At 34.0% G+C, this 19,789-nt stretch overlaps 1 protein-coding gene across 2 annotated transcripts in view; it reads right to left on the bottom strand.

The window, feature by feature from the left end:
- The window catches only part of Gfrl (Glial cell line-derived neurotrophic family receptor-like), a 236,029-nt gene that overhangs the window by 67,949 nt on the left and 148,291 nt on the right, over positions 1-19,789 (bottom strand). For both annotated transcript variants that reach the window (XM_065359936.1, XM_065359937.1), the window contains exon 2: positions 17,237-17,365. In XM_065359936.1, the coding sequence (XP_065216008.1) occupies positions 17,237-17,365 (129 nt within the window). The remainder of the gene's footprint in view (positions 1-17,236; positions 17,366-19,789) is intronic.

Here is a 19,789-nt window from a genome sequence, read left to right as displayed (position 1 = left end):
CATCCCCTCTGAGATGAAAGATATTCTTCATTTCACTCTAAGAACAAGGTTTAAGGTGGAATAAATTCAATTTTTTCTGAAGAAGGGGGAACAGAGGAGGATAAAAGGGGCTGTGTTAAAAAGAATTTTTTTTTTTTAAATCTGAACCATATTATTTGATTGAATATGAGATCAAGTGTTGAGTCCAAATCCAAAAACCTGAAATTTTCTTCACAACATTATTTTCTACGCTGGTGCAATGAAATTTCGATAACTAAGATTAGTAGAAAAATCATATCCAAACATTTCATCGCACGAGTCCGAAATCATTTATTAGACATTATGTAAGTACAAAATATTTCGGAGATTTTTTCACCATTACACTCGTGCTCGGGCACCATTAACGTGCCCATATATTTTGCAATTACATCACGCACAATGTCGATTAATAACCGTCCAAAAAAGTAAAGACGCCTTAATTTAACAAAGGAACGTAGAAATTTCGCTATTCGATTGTATACGTACCAGTTATACGTATTATTTTCACAAACGACAACACGTCGTCGTGCTTGTGTTAGCCCTAAAAACATATGAAATATGAAAAGGAAGGGTTTAAAAGTGTAACAAAAAAATATACATTGAGAGAGAAGGAATTCGTACGCGCGGCTTAAATTTAATTACGAAGAATTTTCAAAGCCTTCGTAAGTTCGTTCCAGCTTTGTACAAGGTCAACGTTTAGTAGTTATATGTACTATTTCTCGTAAAGTATAAAGTTTAAATAAGTAAATTGCTGCGGCGTGTTTTATGTTACGAGTTCATATCATGCGACTTGTGTAAATGAAAACCGTTTGCGAGTTATTTTACCCGGCAGATCAATGAGTTTTGGTATAATTTAGTCGCAAAGGCGAGCGACAAGCGTCTACCGTAACGAATTTTAATAACCGAAATATTTGCAGTGCATGTGCTACGTTTAGTGCTTTAATTGCGACGAGAAGTGTACAATTGCGAATTGCGTCCAGCCTTCTATCACATTCTGTTGGCTGCCATTCGAGCGAAAATGTCGCACTACCAGGGTACTCCTCTTAATAGACTACACACTATACACAGTGCACACACACATATGTTACCCGCAACACCTACCGCCGCATTAATTATTCATAGACCGAGTGTTAATGGGAGCTACAATACCCTGTATAGTGATTCCACTTCAACACTTTGTTAGCTTAAGGATGAAATACCGCGTATACGTGCCTTCGTCTCCTGTCTTCCTCGTCCTTATCTTATTATCATCGCCTTCTACGCAAACCTAAAGCTGTACCAGTCCCAAACCTACGTATACATTATTTCTAAACTGAGTAATACGTCATTACAAAACGTAAGCCTTCTATACTTGTAGTACTTATGTTGTACAGTGTGATCCTAAAATACCTACTGAAAGTTTTAGTCGATGGATGAATCACGAGACAGGTTCAAAATTTCGGATGTTTACGTCTTGAATCGATTAGAAAATCATCGCAACCGAGTAGCGCTTGACTTATCAAGCCTCATGCTTTTTTTTTCAAAATTGCTCAAAAGTCTTGTTTTTTGTCACAATTGTCAAAAAGTCCCATTCTTGTGAAAAATATCAAAAAATCTCAATTTTCATAAAATAGCAGAAAGTCATAATATTTTGACAGAATTGTCAAAAAACTCCAGTTCATAAGTCAAAATTCTCTGAAAATCCCATTTTTACCAAAATTGACAGAAAATTTCATTTTTTGCCAAAATTGCTAAGAAATTGTTACTTACGCTAGGTATCAGTAAGTCACCTCCTTCTAGAATGTGGCAAATATACTGATCAAAGAAGAAGACTTTTTGGTTTTGACACTCAACTGGCTGATATTTTAGGCGATAATTTACATAATAACCTTTTTGAATACTTACATGAATGTAACATTATTGATAAGCTGTAAAATGTATAGTTAGAGGTACCTTTAGTTTTGTAATACTGTATTCTTGTTACAAATGTCGCAAATGATCGAAAGGTCGAGCGACGTTAAATAAAATCATTTAAAAAAAAAAAAAAAAAAAAAGCGATTTTGAAGAAATTTCGATGAAAAATTAACCAAACAATTGACACATTTTTTAAATTTGACCTATTCGTTACAAAGATCATACTACAGCTGAACAAAGTTCAAAATTCATTGATACTCATTATTTGATAGAAAAATGAACAATTGATATATTTGAAGTCTGAAAAACATCCAACGATAAAAATAAAAAATTAAAATCAACGTTTTCCTCAACAAAAATTCTTGTTTTTCCGCCGAAACATCCAAAAATGGTACTAATTTTTGCCTTAGCTGTCTAAAACCTAAAAAAGTCCAGTTTTTGGCCCCGTGTTTATGCCAAAATAGTCAAAAAAATAAGTTTTCAGTCAAAATTGTCAAAAAGTGCCGTTTTCAGCTTAAAAATACCATAAAAATGCCTGCTTTCTTTTTTATCAAAAAAATCATATTTTTCACCCAAATTTCCGAAAAAAAGTCTCATTTTAGCCAATAGTCAAACTCAAAAAGGTCCTGTTTTTATGCCAAAATAGAGTCGAAAAATGCTGGTTTTCAGCTTGTAATGCTAAAAGAAGGTCCTGCTTTCTGTTTTTAATAAAAAAGTCCTATTTTCGACAAAATTGCCAAAAAAGGTCTCTTTTTGCCAAAATTATCAAAAGGTCCTAATTTTTACCAAAAGTGTAGAAATTCCTATTTCATGGCTATGTTTTTAAAAAGTCTAATTTTTTGTCAAATTGAAATTCCTATTTCATGGCTATGTTTTTAAAAAGTCTAATTTTTTGTCAAATTAGTCCCAAAATCCTAAATTTTGTCAAAATTGTCAGAAAGTCCTTTTTATTGTAAAAAATCCTGTTTTTACAAAAATTACCAAAAAAGTCCTGTTTTTTGGCCGACATTTTCTGACAGTTCAGTTTCTTGCCAAAATTGTCAGAGTCCTTTTTCTGCCTACACTTCCGTCGAAAAGTTCTGTTTTTTGTCCAGATCACCATAAAGTTAAGTCTTGCTTTCTGTATAAATGTCAAAAAAGTCAGGTTGTTTAGCCAAAATTGTCAGTTCTACTTTTTTTATTTCCTCAATCAACTTTTGTAATCAATTTTTGTTTTGTAATAATTGGTCTGAGAAAGGTTGGGTATTGGAGATATGATAATAATATACGTGAGAGGTAATTATTATCATATTAACGGTGAATGTGAAGAATCCAAGAAATATTCCTTAGGGAGGGAATATTTCCTAAGAACCTGATTAGCTCAGTGAAAAGGCTCTTGGTCTTTCTAGTACCAACATACATTATAAATTGAGATTATCGCTACCAAATAAAACTCAAAACAACTAGTATTGACCTCCTGTATTAGGTGTATATTCAATACAAGTCGAACAACTTATAGTTTGAAGATAAAATGCTTAACAATCATACAAGTATCGATCATTAATTAAAGTACAATTACGAAGCGAGTTGGATATGACGGTATTTCGTCATCTTGCTGTCATTTAAATTAATTACGATAAAGTTATAATTAATTCTAGTTGGAGGAACGCACTCCATGATTTAGAAAGGCTTTTTCCATTACCTTAACTGTTCGCGTTAGTCATCTCTTCGGTGGCTCACCAATACTAGGTCGGTCGATGACTATGATTTAAATCTCTGAGTACACTTTGACACTGGGTACACACTCCCATGTCCGGAAAATGGGAGGTGATCCAAGATACCGAAATAAGGGTCAATCCTTTGATATGAACCACAAATTTACGTTAATATACACAATTTTAACCGAACAAGCGGGTAATTAGAAAGAATTAATCGAAGTGCGAGGGTGGACATAGGACATAGTCCACAGGTGACATAAAGTCGGTCCTTGATGAGAAGATCTACCATGGCCGCGGATAAGAACTCAAGTGAGAATCGACCAGAATTCACATAGAGACGAGCCCTATGCGAATCTGGGAAATGTAGGTAAAAATCACCTCGTAACCTTCAAATCTCAACGAGGTAAAAAAGTAGTTTTCGCGGGAAATGGGTAATATTTTAATATCTACAATACCTAGTTATTTTAAGAATAACTAGGATACGTGGTAAGTACAATAGGCACTACTATACGTAGTGGAGGCACTCCTGCTCATCACAGTTTCCTTTGACCCCTAAAAATTTGGTTGAAAGCCTCTTCTTCACCAAATTCATCACTCCTCCCTCTATTTCAGTAGATGATATTTGAAGAACCGAAAAAAAAGAAAAAACTGTTATAGAAAACCAGAAAAATTCGGGAAAAACACTTCTTCGAAAGAATTTCAAATATGTATCACAGCGAAATTTTTTTTGGACCTTTTTGAACAATTTTGAGCCCAGAGGACTTTTGAAAAATTGACCTTGTAACCAATGAAAATGGGTTAAAACTTCGCAAGAATTTGAAGTGTTTCGATGAAAATGTATCTTAAGCATTCTCTGAAGAATTTGAACCAGAAATTGAATCACGATTTTCATGGTTTTTGGAAAAAGTGTCATGTGACTAGATCAAAATGATTGCGTTAAAATTTATGTACAGAAGGAAATTCAGAAACCGACAAACGTCCGAATTTTGGACACAATTTTTGACTGGTAAAAAAGTAAGCAATGAAAATAATGAAACTTGGAACCATTTCTTAAACATTTTCTAGCGAAAAATTGTTCATTTTTACTTTCCATTTTGATTTTATCGATCAAATGCGTTAAAAATTGGTGTATAAAATTGAGACATTTGACAAAACTTCAATTAAAATTTTTTGAAATAATTTTTGAAGAAGTTTGAGTCGCTGAAATTACATCATACTTTTAGAGATTTTCTGAAGAAGTGTCATGTAACCTATCGAATTGAAAATGGGTAAAAATTTCACGACAGAAACAAAATTTTTCTTAGAAAGTCTTTTTGACATTTCTGAAAGATTTTCATTCAAAAATTGAGCGACGATTTTCAGGCGACATGCGAATAATTGAAATGGGTCAACCTTTTTTGGACCATTTTTGAAAAATTTTGAGCCCAAAATTTAATCAATTTTTCGAATAGATGAAAAAAGGGTTATGTGATTTATAAAAATCAATCCCATCCAGCGAAATTCCAGAGATGAGGTACCACAAAGTAAATTCAACTAGAAATTAAAAGAAAGTCGATAAATCTGCAGTTTTGCTGGTCAGGTTTCTGACAACCAGTATTTTCAAGTTCAAGAGATAAAATAGGGCGGAGTCGAATTGCATGGTCGCACCTCCCCCCCCCCCCCATAATTAAATGAACTTTTGCATAGTAATTCAAACGTGACCTTGCAACTTATAAAAATGGCTTAAAATTTCTCAAGGAATTGAAATATTTCGACGGAAATATTTTTAAGCCCAACCATGGTTCAATTGTCAGGATATTCATTTCAAGTTTTCAACCACATGGCATTTTTTGAATGTGTTTTTTAAAAAAAAAATAGGTATAGATATTTGTTTAAGACCTTAGAAACCATCGCTTCAATTTATTGAATGCACACATTTCTTCAAGTCCCTACCTTTTGTTGCAAATTATTTCCCCAAATCCCACCTCCCTTGCCCACTCGGTTGAAAACTAATTATTGTTGAAACAATTTCTCCGATTGAAAAAAAAAAACGAATCCACACAAAAAAAGCAAATTAAATATCACGCTGGTAAACAGAATAAAATTAAAAAATACCAATTTTCTTCTCTTTATTCGAATGCACTTCAAACGACTCGGTAACAAATGTTCTATGTACTTTACCAGGTACCGTTTTAAAAGCTACGTTCAACGATCGCAGTACACACGTACTTGGTGCCTAAAACCCAGCCATATACAATTTATCTTGATGCACAGTCTAAACAACAACTTATGAAAACTTTTCTTTTGTTTACGTTTGCTAGCAGACATCAGATGCCAAAAACAAAATAAAACCTCGGTCGTATGTACTCGAGCGAAGCGTATAGTACGCGCGTTGAAAAAACAAAGAAGGGAAAAATTCTACTAAAGATACAACCAATTTATTATTATGTTTATACACGGTAAACGTTTTGTTTTTAACGAATACTTCAATAGCAATTGATTACAACACTCATGCTGTGTAAGTGCTGTAGTCGGATTACGGAAATGATGTTTTTTCTCTTCATCGTGTCTTCTTCGTTCGTGGAAAAAAAAGCAAAGAGATTTTGTAGTACGGTGAGATGAAATTCAAAAAATCATTTCCGATAAGTCGACCGGGGAAAAGAACCCGGCAAATCTAAAGAGTATAAAGATGATGGTAATTGCATCATAAGGTTAGTCTCTTTGGGAGTTGATTTGTTACTATTCGACGCTGAATAGAAAGGTATACACGTACTTACCTTAGCTTTTTATACGTATATTTTTGGCGTGATATCGAGACGATTAGTTTCACTATATTGTCACGAAGGATTTGGTGATGGTGTGCTCGTACATTTGAGAAAGAATATAAGATACCTAGACCTATCTAATATCTACCTGTACCTTCGTCATCGTCGTTTGTATATTTATTAGATCAACGAATATGTATATCGAAACGTTGGTCGGCAACGAAAGAAAGGTACTCGTATAGAGATTTAAGAAGCATTGCAAGTAGTACACCCGAAGAGGATTCTCTCTTCTTCGAGGTACGTACTTTGGAGTGTTAAATAATTTCCATCTTTAAATTCGGCGATATACAAATGTAATGCTCTGTATGGTATGGTTTTTCGTGTATGAGGTTAGAAAAGCTCATTTGTATGCCGAGTTTAACTGTATCATTAGGATAAAGAAGTCGTTTTCTTTGCGTTAACTTTTCGTCTTTAGATTTGTCTACATAGATGGAACGACGCGAGGGGATGCATAAAATTCGCTTCGTGATCCTACAAAGTCATTTTGGTTCTTTTTTCGTTACTTTTGAGTGCTTTACTTGGCTCGATACTGACAATACAAGTTCAAGTTGGCGAATAAGCTTAAACGTGAACGTAATTGAGGAATATGAAAAAAAAGGGTGGGAAAGAACTGAAACAGATATTTGGATTTTGGAGAAGAGAGGAGAATACAAAAAGACCACTTCTTTCACCCGGAGAATATATTGGAGTAATCAGGACAAGAAAAATAGTAAATGGGAATGGAAAAAGTATAGAATTGGAATGCCTCTTGCACAGGAGGATGTAGAAACTCTAAATTTATTTTTTCTTCTCGGAACTGTCTCAGTTTAATTTTTGGTTCCAACCGAGACCGGGGGGGGGGGGGGAGACTGAAATTTTCCCAATTTTTTTCGCCAGATTTTCCCAACTGTTCACCCCAGACCACTCCTCCCCCAGTATTTTTCATCTTACCTAATTAGTCAAATGTGGTTCGAACAAAAATTTGAAAGGGGGAGTTGAAAACAAAAATGTTGAAAAATGTTTAATGTTCAACAACAATGCTTTTATACTTGACAAAAATGGATTGTTCCATTTGCAAGGTTGGTACTAAAACCAAAAATCAAAAAATTACAATTTTTTCGTGATGTTTTCATCAGCCTTTTCAGGGTGTTTACAGGAATTTGTTGACCGAAAATCACTACATCTACTTTTTCACTACTTTAAAAAAAAACCACTACCTTCCAAAATATTCTAACTCCTCTCCTCTCAAGATTATATTTTTTATGTGTGGAAAATCGGATTTTTCACTACCTTTCAAAGCAAAATTGCTAAAAATCACTACTTTTTCACTACCTTTTCACTACCATCAAAAAATATTTCTACATAATATTTTAATCACCCCCCCCCACGAATTTCCCTAAATTTTTTTCATGTTATTCAGAGAACGTCACATTTAAACACTAGCGAGACATTTGTAAATTTTAAACCAATCACAAACACCAAACGAAGTGAGTGAGGACAAAAATTCTCCAAAATTTATACCAATTCAGAAAATAATCAACTCAACAATATTATTATTTTTGATGTCAGAAGTTGAAGTTGATTTGTTCGCCTTGGCACACAGTGGGATGTGAAAATATTTAGGAGGAAAAAAATTGAAAGTTGGGGTATAGGGGTTTTTTGATGCGCTGAACACGATTTTGAAGGTATTTTCACTCAAAACCCTAAAGGGGAGGTAGCGGAGGGGGTAAAAACTCAAAATTTTGAACATTTTCATGTGGGGTGTCTAAATCTAGGTTTTTTGATGCGCTGAACACGATTTTGAAGGTATTTTTACTCAAAACCCCAAAGGGGAGGTAGGGGGAGGGGGTAAAAACTCAAAATTTTGAACATTTTCATGTGGGGTGTCTAAATCTAGGTTTTTTGATGCGCTGAACACGATTTTGAAGGTATTTTTACTCAAAACCCCAAAGGGGGTAGGGGGAGGGGGTAAAAACTCAAAATTTTGAACATTTTCATGTGGAGTGTCTAAATCTAGGTTTTTTGATGCGCTGAACACGATTTTGAAGATATTTCCACTCAAAACCATAAGGAAGTGGCAGGGGGAGAAAGGAAAGACTCGAAATTTTGAAAATTGGTGGATGTCTGTATAATCTAGTCAAATTAGCTCATATGAGAACTCAACTCGGAATAAATTGGGGAAACATTTTTTTTATGCCAAAATTCTCAGGATGGTGTCCTAAATGACATACTACAACCCACCTTAAATCCGCGTGGAGCTTCTCCCCCCAGACCCACATTTGTGCCGCCTAGCACAGTTTTTCACGATTTTCTCGCGAGGAGTAGACTTTACGTCAAAAGTAGCTTTATTTTTGTGTTCTACGTCAAATTTCCGATCTAGTGATATATCAACTGTCCTTCTACCTCCAAGGGGAGTGGGGCTAGAACCATTCAAAAATAAGGGAGGTTTCCTGAAAAATGCATAAAGGCTATAGGCGCCTTAGAGGGGTGAAATGGTCCCCGAAAGCGTTCGAGTTGATATTAGCATGGAAGATGGGTACCATTGAGAAACTTCCTACTAAGAATATACATAACATACTGAAAAATTTTCAAAATCGGTTAAAATGGGGCTGAGAAAAGTGTTATTGAAATTAAGGGAGAGGATGTGGATCTGAAATTTTTCACGCGGAAGTTTCTCAATGGTACCCATCTTCCATGCTAATATCAACTCGAACGCTTTCGGGACCATTTCACCCCTTTTAGGCGCCTATAGCCTTTAGGTATTTTTCAGGAAACCCCCTTATTTGAATGATTCTAGCCCCACCCCCTTAGGGGTAGAAGGACAGTTGATATATCACTAGATCGGAAATTTGACGTAGAACACAAAAATAAAGCTACTTTTGACGTAAAATCAACTCCTCGCGAGAAAATCGCGAAAAACTGTGCTAGGTGGCACAAATGTGGGTCTGGGGGGAGAAGCTCCTCGTGGATTTTGGGTGGGTTTTAGCATGTCATTTAGGACACCATCCCGAGAATTTTGGTGTAAAAAAATGTTTCCCCCCCCAATTAATTCCAGGTGAAATCCATATTTGACTGTATTAGTAGGTAGGTACTACTGGAAACTTTTTTTTTTTTTTTGAATTATGCTCGTTTTAGGTAGCCTCCTGGCCTTTAGAGTGCCAATTTTTACCCACCAAACCCTTATTTTCAAAAAATTGATGATTCGTAGCAATAATACATCAGTTTTAGTTGTATTTTTCTTGTTTTTGCCCAATGTTGCGAGTTGTAGCAAAAATTGATAAAACCATGTAAAAGTACACATTTCAGTGGTACTTTTCGTGAAAATAGTTTTTCAGGATACATCAAGGCTTTTTTCAAAATTTGAAGTTTATGTTGAAATTACATAGTAAAATGTACTGACTTTAATTAAAGATTACTCGGCCTATGGAACATCAAAACTAAAAAACAAGCATATTTTTGAAATCTACGTTAAAAATGCTTCAAGAAAACATCAACGGTATCAACATCAACGCCTATGTCACGAAAATTCACGTATGTTTAAACAAGTGCATCTTGTTGCGAAACCAGGTACTTCTATTCAACATGCTGCTATACCGACACAACGTTCGTTCGAACTGCCAGCACAAGTCAAAGCAAATCATTTGAGGGTTATAGTACACGTTGGGATTGAGTTTTGGTCATGTTAGTGCAGTTCGTTTTTTTCGATTTCTCGATTTTTTTCCTCCTAAATATTTGCACATGGCATGTTTAGAATTCGAACAGAAATTTTTTACAAATTTCAGTTTTGAACAAGAAAAGAAAATTGGCCCCAGCGAAGCGAAGGAGAAAGTTTTTTGAAGTTCAATGCAATCGAAAACTCGAATAGCATTATTTTTAGGCGAGAAGTGAATTTTGCTAGTCCTTGACATTTCTTAAATTTAATCAGTAATTTTCCATGTAATAATCTTGAAGAAAAAAACCATTATCCCCAGCACTAGATGCGAAAAGTTCATTTTTTTCAGCAGTGACATTTTTTCAAATTTGAACAATAATTTTTTAGAAATTTAAATTCAGGAATAGAAAAAAAAATTGACCTGGGCGAAGCGAGGCAGAGGCATTCAGAAAAAGTGGGGTGGGATTCGAGATGTAAAACAACGTCAATTTTTTGAGAAAAATCACTTTTTTTGACCATCTTTGATAATTTTGAAAAGTTGAGTAAAACATCTCACTTTCAAGCCTATTCACAATAATTTAAAATGAAAAAGAAATGGGACGAAAGTAAAAAAAAAGGGTTGAAGTTTCAACGTCAAAATTTTGTGCTTTAATTCTTGAACATTTTTGAAAAATTGCACAGTAGTGGTCAAATCTGCACCAGCGAAACGAGAGCAAAAACTTTGAAGAAATTAGTAAATTGAAAAGTAAAATAACTGATGGAAAACGCATTATTTTCATAGCTTCATCATTCAAAAATTTTAACGAAGTTATCAAAAATAGGGATAAAAGTCCGAAAGAATCCAGAGCAAAAGCTATAACAAAAGCTATCAAAAATTGATAACTCGAAACGTAGAACAATACCATATTCTTAAATTTTTGATGATTAAAAAAGTTGGTTTTCATGACTTTAGCATTTTCAGTTTTCAGAAAATTATAATATTTTTAATAATACGAATGGTACCTCAGCTATGAGCGAGGGCAAAAGCTCTCAAAAATTCATGACTCTTCATTTTTTTTCAGGACATAATTTTCATATTTAAAAAAAAACAACAATTTTAGCAGAAATTAAAAATGATTGTTTTCAAATTTTCGGAAAAAAATAGGACATTTTTTGATATTTCAGCAGAACTTGGAAGTTTCTGGCAGTTTTGACTGATATGCATTGGAGAAACTTTTTTTTGGAAAATTTCAAGTAAAACAACATTTTTTTTGATGTGATAAGTGAATTTTTCTACCCTTTAACAAATGATTTGACCCGAGCGCAGGGAGGGCGAAAACTTTTGAAAATTTATAATTCAAGAAGTAAAAACTCATGGTTCTTGGTAATCGTATTTGATTTTCCCTGCTTACATAATTTCTTCCCAACTTTTCCAAACTTCCCAATTTTTCCTAAGAATTCCCAATTTTTGGCCAAAAATTTTCTGTCTGGAGAGGGGGGTGACACACATTTCCCCCTCGTTCGGCTATCCTGTAGGTTTCAGCTTGCAAGATTCACAAATAATCTGCGCAATTTATTATACAAAAAAATAAGGCTGGTATAAGATGAGAGATGAACCAACTTGACCGTATTGAACGTCATTTTAACCGCTAAGCCGGTAATTATGAATGAACTGTGGCCTGCGGGCAATTCAACCAAGATGAATTTTCCACCAAACGCGGGGCAAGAAAAGAAAAAGGAAGTAAGAGCAGGTACCTACTTGAAAAATACCAAAGATAGATAGCTCGGTTTACTTAGGCCAGGGTATCAAGGTAATTTATCACGTGTGTTAAAGAAAGATGAGTGCTCGTAGTACTTATGTATGGTATTTCTCTTCCTGTGCATTTGGAACGAACGAGGAACGAGAACCTAGACTACTGGTAAGCGCATTTATATACGAGTAGATATGTCTCCGATATCAGAAACATTTTCGCCGCGAGTTACACGATGCCACGTTCAATTACTCGCCCAACGATTCTCATCGTGTACCACGAATAAGTTGCAGTAAAAGTTTGGTTCATTTCGGTCGTGAAATTGTCATCTCGAAGTTAGCGTGTGGAAAATGAACGTTTATTCTGTCATGGAATAAGGACGATGTGATGAGAATCGATTGGTTTCCATTTCCGGTTTTGAGCTTCGGATCTACATACGTGATTTGGACGATTACTCGTGACACGACGATGGAAAATATGCCACTAGATATACGTATAAAGCTCAAAATGTCGGTGAAAAAAGTCGGATATGTCGAAAAAAAGGATACGTAGAGCGGTGAAAAAAGCAGGCAGGAAATTTTAATATAAAGAAATTTCGTATCTCGGTATGAATTTCACGAGCTATTGCTACACACACCGAGCGATATGAAAAGAAAGGATACAGTTTGGGGATCGTGTGCTTCCGGTTTTGAGTACATAAAAAAACGAGTAGGTATTTTCCGTCGCGTCGTGTCGAGACTCAACTCACAGCTCGCGAATACCTGCGGATATTTTTTTACTCGGCCTTTGAAAAAAAAAATGTCTAAAAATCTGTACACGTGTTAACTTGTCCTTTACACGATACATCGTGTGTGTGTGATGTAGATTGCAGAGTAGGTAGTATAGGTACATAGGACTCGAAAGCGATATCATTAATAAACGTGTCAACACACAAAGAAAATTTTCTCGGATCGACGCAGGTTATTTTACTTTGGGTAAATTTTGTAAGCTTCTAATGGCGCGTTGAATTGCAATAGGTATAGACAGATGTGCTACAGGGGTAGGGTATGTGTATAGCTAAATTATTAATAGCTGTGTACCAACTACCAATGAAATGTAGCCTAATGTGAATAAACGAATACCCACCAGTGGTAGAGTAGAGAGCGATTTTATGAATCGGCAGACTTGGATGGACTGACTCTAAGGTACAAAATATGAAGTAGATTTTTAAACGATGCGCTTAACAGTTCACAGTGTATTTCAATTTTTTAGAAAGTGGTTCAAAGGGATCAAATTTTTTGGAAACGTGGCTTTTAATATCCATTGTCTTGAGTTTAATAATTTTAACGTAGAATTATATTGATAATCTGTGGTTCCAAAGATACCATCAAATGTCAATACTTTTTTTTTTAAAAAACACCTTATGAGTTAAGGTTCTCCATCTAGTTAATGCTGTTTTTCAAAAAATTACAAAAAAACCTCGCATTTTGAAAAACCACCGTATAAGTTACAATTTCTCATTTGGCTTACATTGTTTTACAAAAACTATCCCAAATAAACTCCCATTTTCAGAAACCCCTCTTATGACTTATGATTCTACATCTATGTAGTTAATGTTGTTTTCTGAAAAATTGCAGAAATCAACTTGCATATTTTGAAAAACCACCTCATGAGGTATGATTCCTTAATTCCTTATCTAGCTAACGCTATTTCAAATAAACATAATATACACTGGAGGAAAAAAGTAACTTCGGCAGCCAAAAATTCTCAAAAAAAATAACCAAAAAGTAACCAAAAAAAAAACAAAACGCGAGTAGATAAAACATTAAAATGTTACAAAAAGCTCTGAGAAAAAAAAAGAACTTTCACTTGTGATGAGCAGACATGCCCTAACTGCCTATGGTAGTTCTAGTGTAATTTACTCTAGGGTGGTTATTATTAGAATAACCAGTTTGTAGGTGAAGGCACAAGGTTACATGAAAAATACCGCGATCCTGGGTCTGGACCAGGATTGCGAAGAATATCTTCTTCACTACCTTGCTAGATCTCGAGCTCTCCGTAATGTAGTCAACTTTCGGTCATTTTAGCCCTCGTGGCTCTTTACCATTTTTATTTTAATAATTACCCGCTTGTTCGGTTAAATTTGTGTATTTTAACGATATTCGCGGTGTGATTCGAATCGGACATCGTGATTATTTGGTATCTTGGTAGACCTCCTATTTGTCAACCATAGGAGAGTATACTTGCTGAAACTGTACAAGAGTAAATCATAATCATCGCTGGGCCTAGTATTGGTGAGCCCCCGAAGAGATGATTAACGTGAACAGTTGGGTAAGTGTTGAAACACGCTCCAAACGATCATCATTTTAATTATAATTATACCGTAATTAAATGATAGAAATGACCCAATGTAGCGGAGCATTTGCACCTATCTACATTGAGGTATGAATGAATTAGATGTTAAGGAATAGATTACTCTAATTCTGCTCATGTAACTATCGTTAGACCAGGATTCGTCCTGAGGTGAAAGTTTAATATACTTAACGTAATTCTAGGTCTATTCACCTGTTTATGGTAACTACATTAATTATTATCCTTATGATAATTAATGTTTTCTTATTAGCTCAATTAATTAGGTTATTTTATTGGTATTTATAACATCAATAAATAATTTAAAATGGTTGTCTCGTAATTTATTTATAAGTTACGAGAATGGTTTTAGTGTGTATAGTGGATCATGTAATTATGATTGCATAGAGATATGTAATCAGGCATAGGTAATTTCTCACCCCTTAGGAAAATATTTCTGTCCAACTCTCTAAGACAAATCATATCATCCAAAATACCTATCCCATCTATTACACATTACACTATTACACACTAAATTTAAATTATTAAATTCTATCAAGATGAAGTATGTAAAAAAAAATTCAGCTAAAAGTAAAACTTTTTTACAATTCACAAGGTGAGACTATTTCACAACTTTTTGGCAAAAAAAACGAGATTTTTTGAAAAAAAAAAATGAAATTATGACAATTTTTGGAAGGAAAAAAAATGTGAGATTTCTTGGAATTTTCTACAAAAAAGCGACGATTTTTTTGTCAATTTTGACAAAATATGTACAAGACTTTTTGTTATTTTTGGCAGAAAGCAAAAATCTGGCAATTTTTTAAAAAACGCAAAATTTTTCATCAATTTTTTTCAAAAAAAAGCAACTTTGGTCAAAAACAAAATGTAAGCGGGTTCTGCGCCAGGAATGAAAAAACGATAATTTTTAGCAAAATGCAGACGATTTCCAGCAATGTTTGGCAATAAACGAGATTTTTTGGGTATTTTGAACAACACAAGACGAGACATTCTGCTATCTTTGGCAGGAAGCAAGACTCTTATAATTTCAGCAAAAGGTAGAACTTCGTAGCAATTTTTTTTTGAAAACGACATTTCTACAATTTTTACCAAAATGTAAAACTTTTGCGCAAAAAACAGGTTTTTTTGTCCATTTTGCGAAAAAGTGTTTCTTTTTCAGCATTTACTTATTGTCAAGAAAACGATAATTTTTGCAATTAGCGACAATTTTTGGCAGTTTTGGCGAAAAATCACACTTCTTGAAAATAATTTTGACAACACAACGATTGATGAGATTTTCTGCAGCTTTTGTCAGAAAGCGAGACCTTGATAATTTTCGTAAAAGGCAAGGGGCTTTGCAACCATAATGCTGAAAAGGAAGTGTAGCCAGTTGGAAAAGAATAAAAAAAAGTATAAGTACTTTCGCAAGCTATTGACTTATCGATATCATTGACATTTTTTCTATTTTTCTTCGGAAATTAGAGCCAAGCCAAGATATGAATTTTTTCAGTAACTTTAGTAACCAAAATTATGAAAAAGTGACCAAAAGTCACATAACTGAGGTACAGATTTCCATCCATCGACATTCAACACACGAATTTGAAAAACCCTCTCAAGATTTATGAATCCTCACTTCATGTGACCGGCTTTTTAAAATTTTTTTTTACAAGAATGAATAAATTTTTGAACTTGTGACAATTTTGGGCGAATTTTCTTTCAATTTTTAATCAGCATAGACAATTTTAAAACAATTTTTTAGTCGAATTTTAGGGACATTTTATCGATTTCCAATTTACCTTTTCACGGTTTTGATACTACATATTTGTATTTTCTTATTTTGTAATCATTTTTTGCATAACATATTTGTTCAATATTATTAAGCAATTTGCAGATGTTAAACGAAGGAATTTCCAAACTTATTTTTTAAACGATTATGGACTTATTTTTGTACAACTTTTGGATGATTTTCTAATTCTAAGTCAATTTTAGGGCAGTTTTGAATAAATATTCTTACAATTTTGCGACTATTTTTCAAGATCTATCAACTCAAGAGTCTGTCTTTGCAAACTTGAATTTTTCGACGTCTTCTCTTCTCAACCAACCCCATCCCATCTCCATAATTTTTCACATTAGATATTGAATTTTTTTAACCGCAAAAATTCCCCTTTCTAAATTTTGCTTCACAAACAAATCATCCCGTGGGTTAGAGAACCTGCCAAATTAAAAACTATAGGTAGGTACCAGCCATTAATTTAAATCTACTTTTGTAACAATATAACAACGGGTACAAGGTATATTTTTGCACGTATACATAAAAACGACTGCAAATTTCCAATCATAATTCACCAAAAACAACGTATACACCACCGAACCAAACCACAGCCAGAGAAAGAAAATTCCCAGCAGAGTATTGAACTTCAAAGCTCGATAAAAACTTCACCCCTATCAACACTTGTATGTACATCTCGCTCTTCCACTCCATCTCACGGTAGGTACAATTTACCTGCGCTATTTTAGAAACCAAAAAGGTGAAACCTCTCGACAGATAATTTCATTCCCATTAAAACTACCATTAAAAGAAAGACTAAACGATCAGAATTTTGCGAACACCTTGCGATCACATAACATAAACAACTCTACCGAGTACTGCGTTTCTTTTAAAATAACATAATTTCAAAATAACGTCTTTCGTATTTACTAAGTACATAGTGAAGAAGGGATCTTCTACCATTTTTTTTTTTTTTTCAAATAAAAATATATGTACGTTTGAATGGTGCAGGTATTATATTATACCTGTACCAATATACGAGTATATAAGATGGTGCTAAAGTACTGTAGAACATTTATCTTGAAAATCACCACGAATGGCTACCATTTTTCCTATTAAATTCTTTATTTCGACTCTTAAACATTGTTAAGTATCGACGTCGTCGGCGCATATATTTCAACTTTGAAAATAAACCGCAATATATGGTCAAACCTTTTGAATAATTTATTAGTACGCGGCTTCTGGTTGTATTTCAGTTAACCCATATGCACGAATATATCGAGAATATTTAATTATTTCAATTAACCAGCCGTATTCTGTACATTTACATCGTAGAGTATAGGTTGGTATTTGATAAAATTAACACGTACCGACTTCGGATCCGCATAAACGATCGACGATATCGAGCGTTGGTCCACACATTGGATCATCGATGCACACTTGTTTGGCCATTATACAGTTTAACGTCACAATACCAGAGTCGTTAACTTCGATGAAATCTGCACAAATTAAAATAAAATTGACAAATTAATTCAGTTCAATCATAATATGTAGAAAAGTTTCAGGTACATCGAAAAAGTCTTCAGTTACACCAAATAAAGGTATAAAATAAAATAAAAATAGAAATTATGTATGCCCATTTACCATCCTTGTGCTTGAATACAACCTTACTACGCCATTGTCTCTCTCAGAGTTATATAAAGGGGAAAAAATCTTGGTCGTCTCAACCGGGATATAATTTCGTTCCAGTTTTAATCCACTATTTAGTATACGCATCACAGTATTTAAAATTTTATTCCTTTTTTTTTCTGCTGGTGTTTTTTTTTTGGACAGCGACGCGACACAACGCGACGTGCGCAAAAAAAATACGACAAAAGAATACTGCAAAGTTTTCTGATTGTTTTATAAAAGTTTTCCAGTTTTTAATGTTTTTTTTCTACCCTTCTTTGGCGCGTTGTTTCACAGAATTACTCTGTTACATGTTCAAACGAGAAATTTATACCATTTGGATCTGTTTGTAGTTCAATCCGACTTGAGACTGCGGGACTTAATCTGGAATAAGACAGTGTCCCTGTTCATTTAAAGTATATAACAAAGATAACCGAGTAAATTTTGAATGACCTTCTTTTGTAAATTTTGGCAGCTGGGGAAAAAATGACCAGAACAACTTTCATCTTTTTCAACTCAAGAATTTCGTTAGATGCAAAAAATCAAACTATCCCTTCAAAAAAATCAGAAAAAGTTGTTAAAATCCATTTGAGATAATTAGCAGCGAATTACACCGACCTTAAATTCCATTTAATAAAACACTGGTCTAGTAATTTCCAAGTCAGTCAGTCTTTTCCTGCTTTCGCGTAATGATTCCATTCATTACCTACGTGTTAAACCCATTGAAACAAACTTCCATTAATTTAAGGTACCTAAACAAACGAACGCGAGCTCATCTTTTCTAGTAAAAATTAACGTTCAGCTAAATAACAATTATTATAGTAAAACGATGCTCGCTCGGTACAATTTTCACTGTGAACCATCACACAACCCCGCAAGATATCATCTCATTACAAAAACCGCGCGAAAATTACACCTTTTTACCGCGCCATTTTATTAATAATTCTAATCCAATAACATCACTTTGCCCGGCGCTTTTGCTTTTCTTTACGCAGCAGTAGTACCTAGATACCTACTCGTATAACCCAAGCAAAGAACCCAACAGTGTAGAAAAAAATCTGCTCGTTGTGCGGTCAAATTAAACGAGTAAAATATTCAAAATAGAAAAGAAAACTCCGAGACTGAGAATTTTAACGAGTTAAATTTATAGTAAGATATCTACTACGGGCGAGAAGATGGGCGAAGAAAAAAAAAGGCAACCAAAATGTGGCATTTTTATGTAACCGTACTATAGCTACACCGGTACATATGCAATTTTCGTATTTTCTTCGCGATAACATTTGCACCCCATAAAACAGATTACTTCGGCAATCCGATTACATTTTCTAACAATAACTACGTACGTCGGTATCCTTTACTCTTGCAAGAACAAAATACTATTGTAGAGTCAACCAACCGTACAGAAAAAGCGAAAAAAAGGTACGTACTTTATGCGGGTAGGTAGAGGTACTACTTTTATCATAGAAAGATGACGATTGTTTTTCAAAAAACTATTTTCTTCTCTAGATTTGAAACTATTCGTGTTTTTCTGCGGTTATGAGTGATTTTGAAAAATTTACTCGATAACTTGATTCCTTAAGTACACGTGGTTATGAGTCTTGAACGTAAGAGAGGAGAGGAGAGGTGAGCATAATTCCACAATATTCACATAATGTAGCCCTCGAGTGTTTTAAAAATTAGTTTTGGATCGCACGTTCGAGTTTCTTCACTGATACGAGAATTGTTTTAAAAAATCAAAATCTTTGAATTTCTCCCGAATTTTCTACCCATTTTGTTAGATTGCATGACACTTTTTCAAAAATATCAAAATACATGACCCAATTTTGGGCTCAAAAATTTTTCAGAAATGCTCAAAAAAACATTTTTGAAAGATTGCACATTTTGATGTTACAAGTAGGTAGTCCCTAAAAAATCCCAAAAATCATGATCCAATTTTGAGCTCAAAATGTTTCTATTAAAATCATTTTTGAGCATTTCAGAAAAACTCCAAAATTGGGTCACCACTCACCACTCTTGGAATTTTTGCAGAAGTGTCATACAACCTATCAAAATGTGTTAAAATTACAGAAGAAAATCAGAAATTTCGTTTAAAACACTTGAAAAACTCCAAAATTGGGTCACAACAATTTTTGAAATTTTTGCAAGAGTTACAACTCATCAAAATGCGTTAAAATTACAGAAGAAAACCAGAAATTATTTCAGTTGAAAATTTTTTTTTTTGTCATTTTTGAAGAATTTTGGGCTTGGGCCAAAAA

This window comes from Planococcus citri, chromosome 4 (assembly GCF_950023065.1).
Source record: "Planococcus citri chromosome 4, ihPlaCitr1.1, whole genome shotgun sequence".
Taxonomy (NCBI): Eukaryota; Metazoa; Arthropoda; class Insecta; order Hemiptera; family Pseudococcidae; genus Planococcus; species Planococcus citri.
Note: the sequence above shows the minus strand (reverse complement) of the source record. Positions and strands in the feature narration are given on the sequence as shown.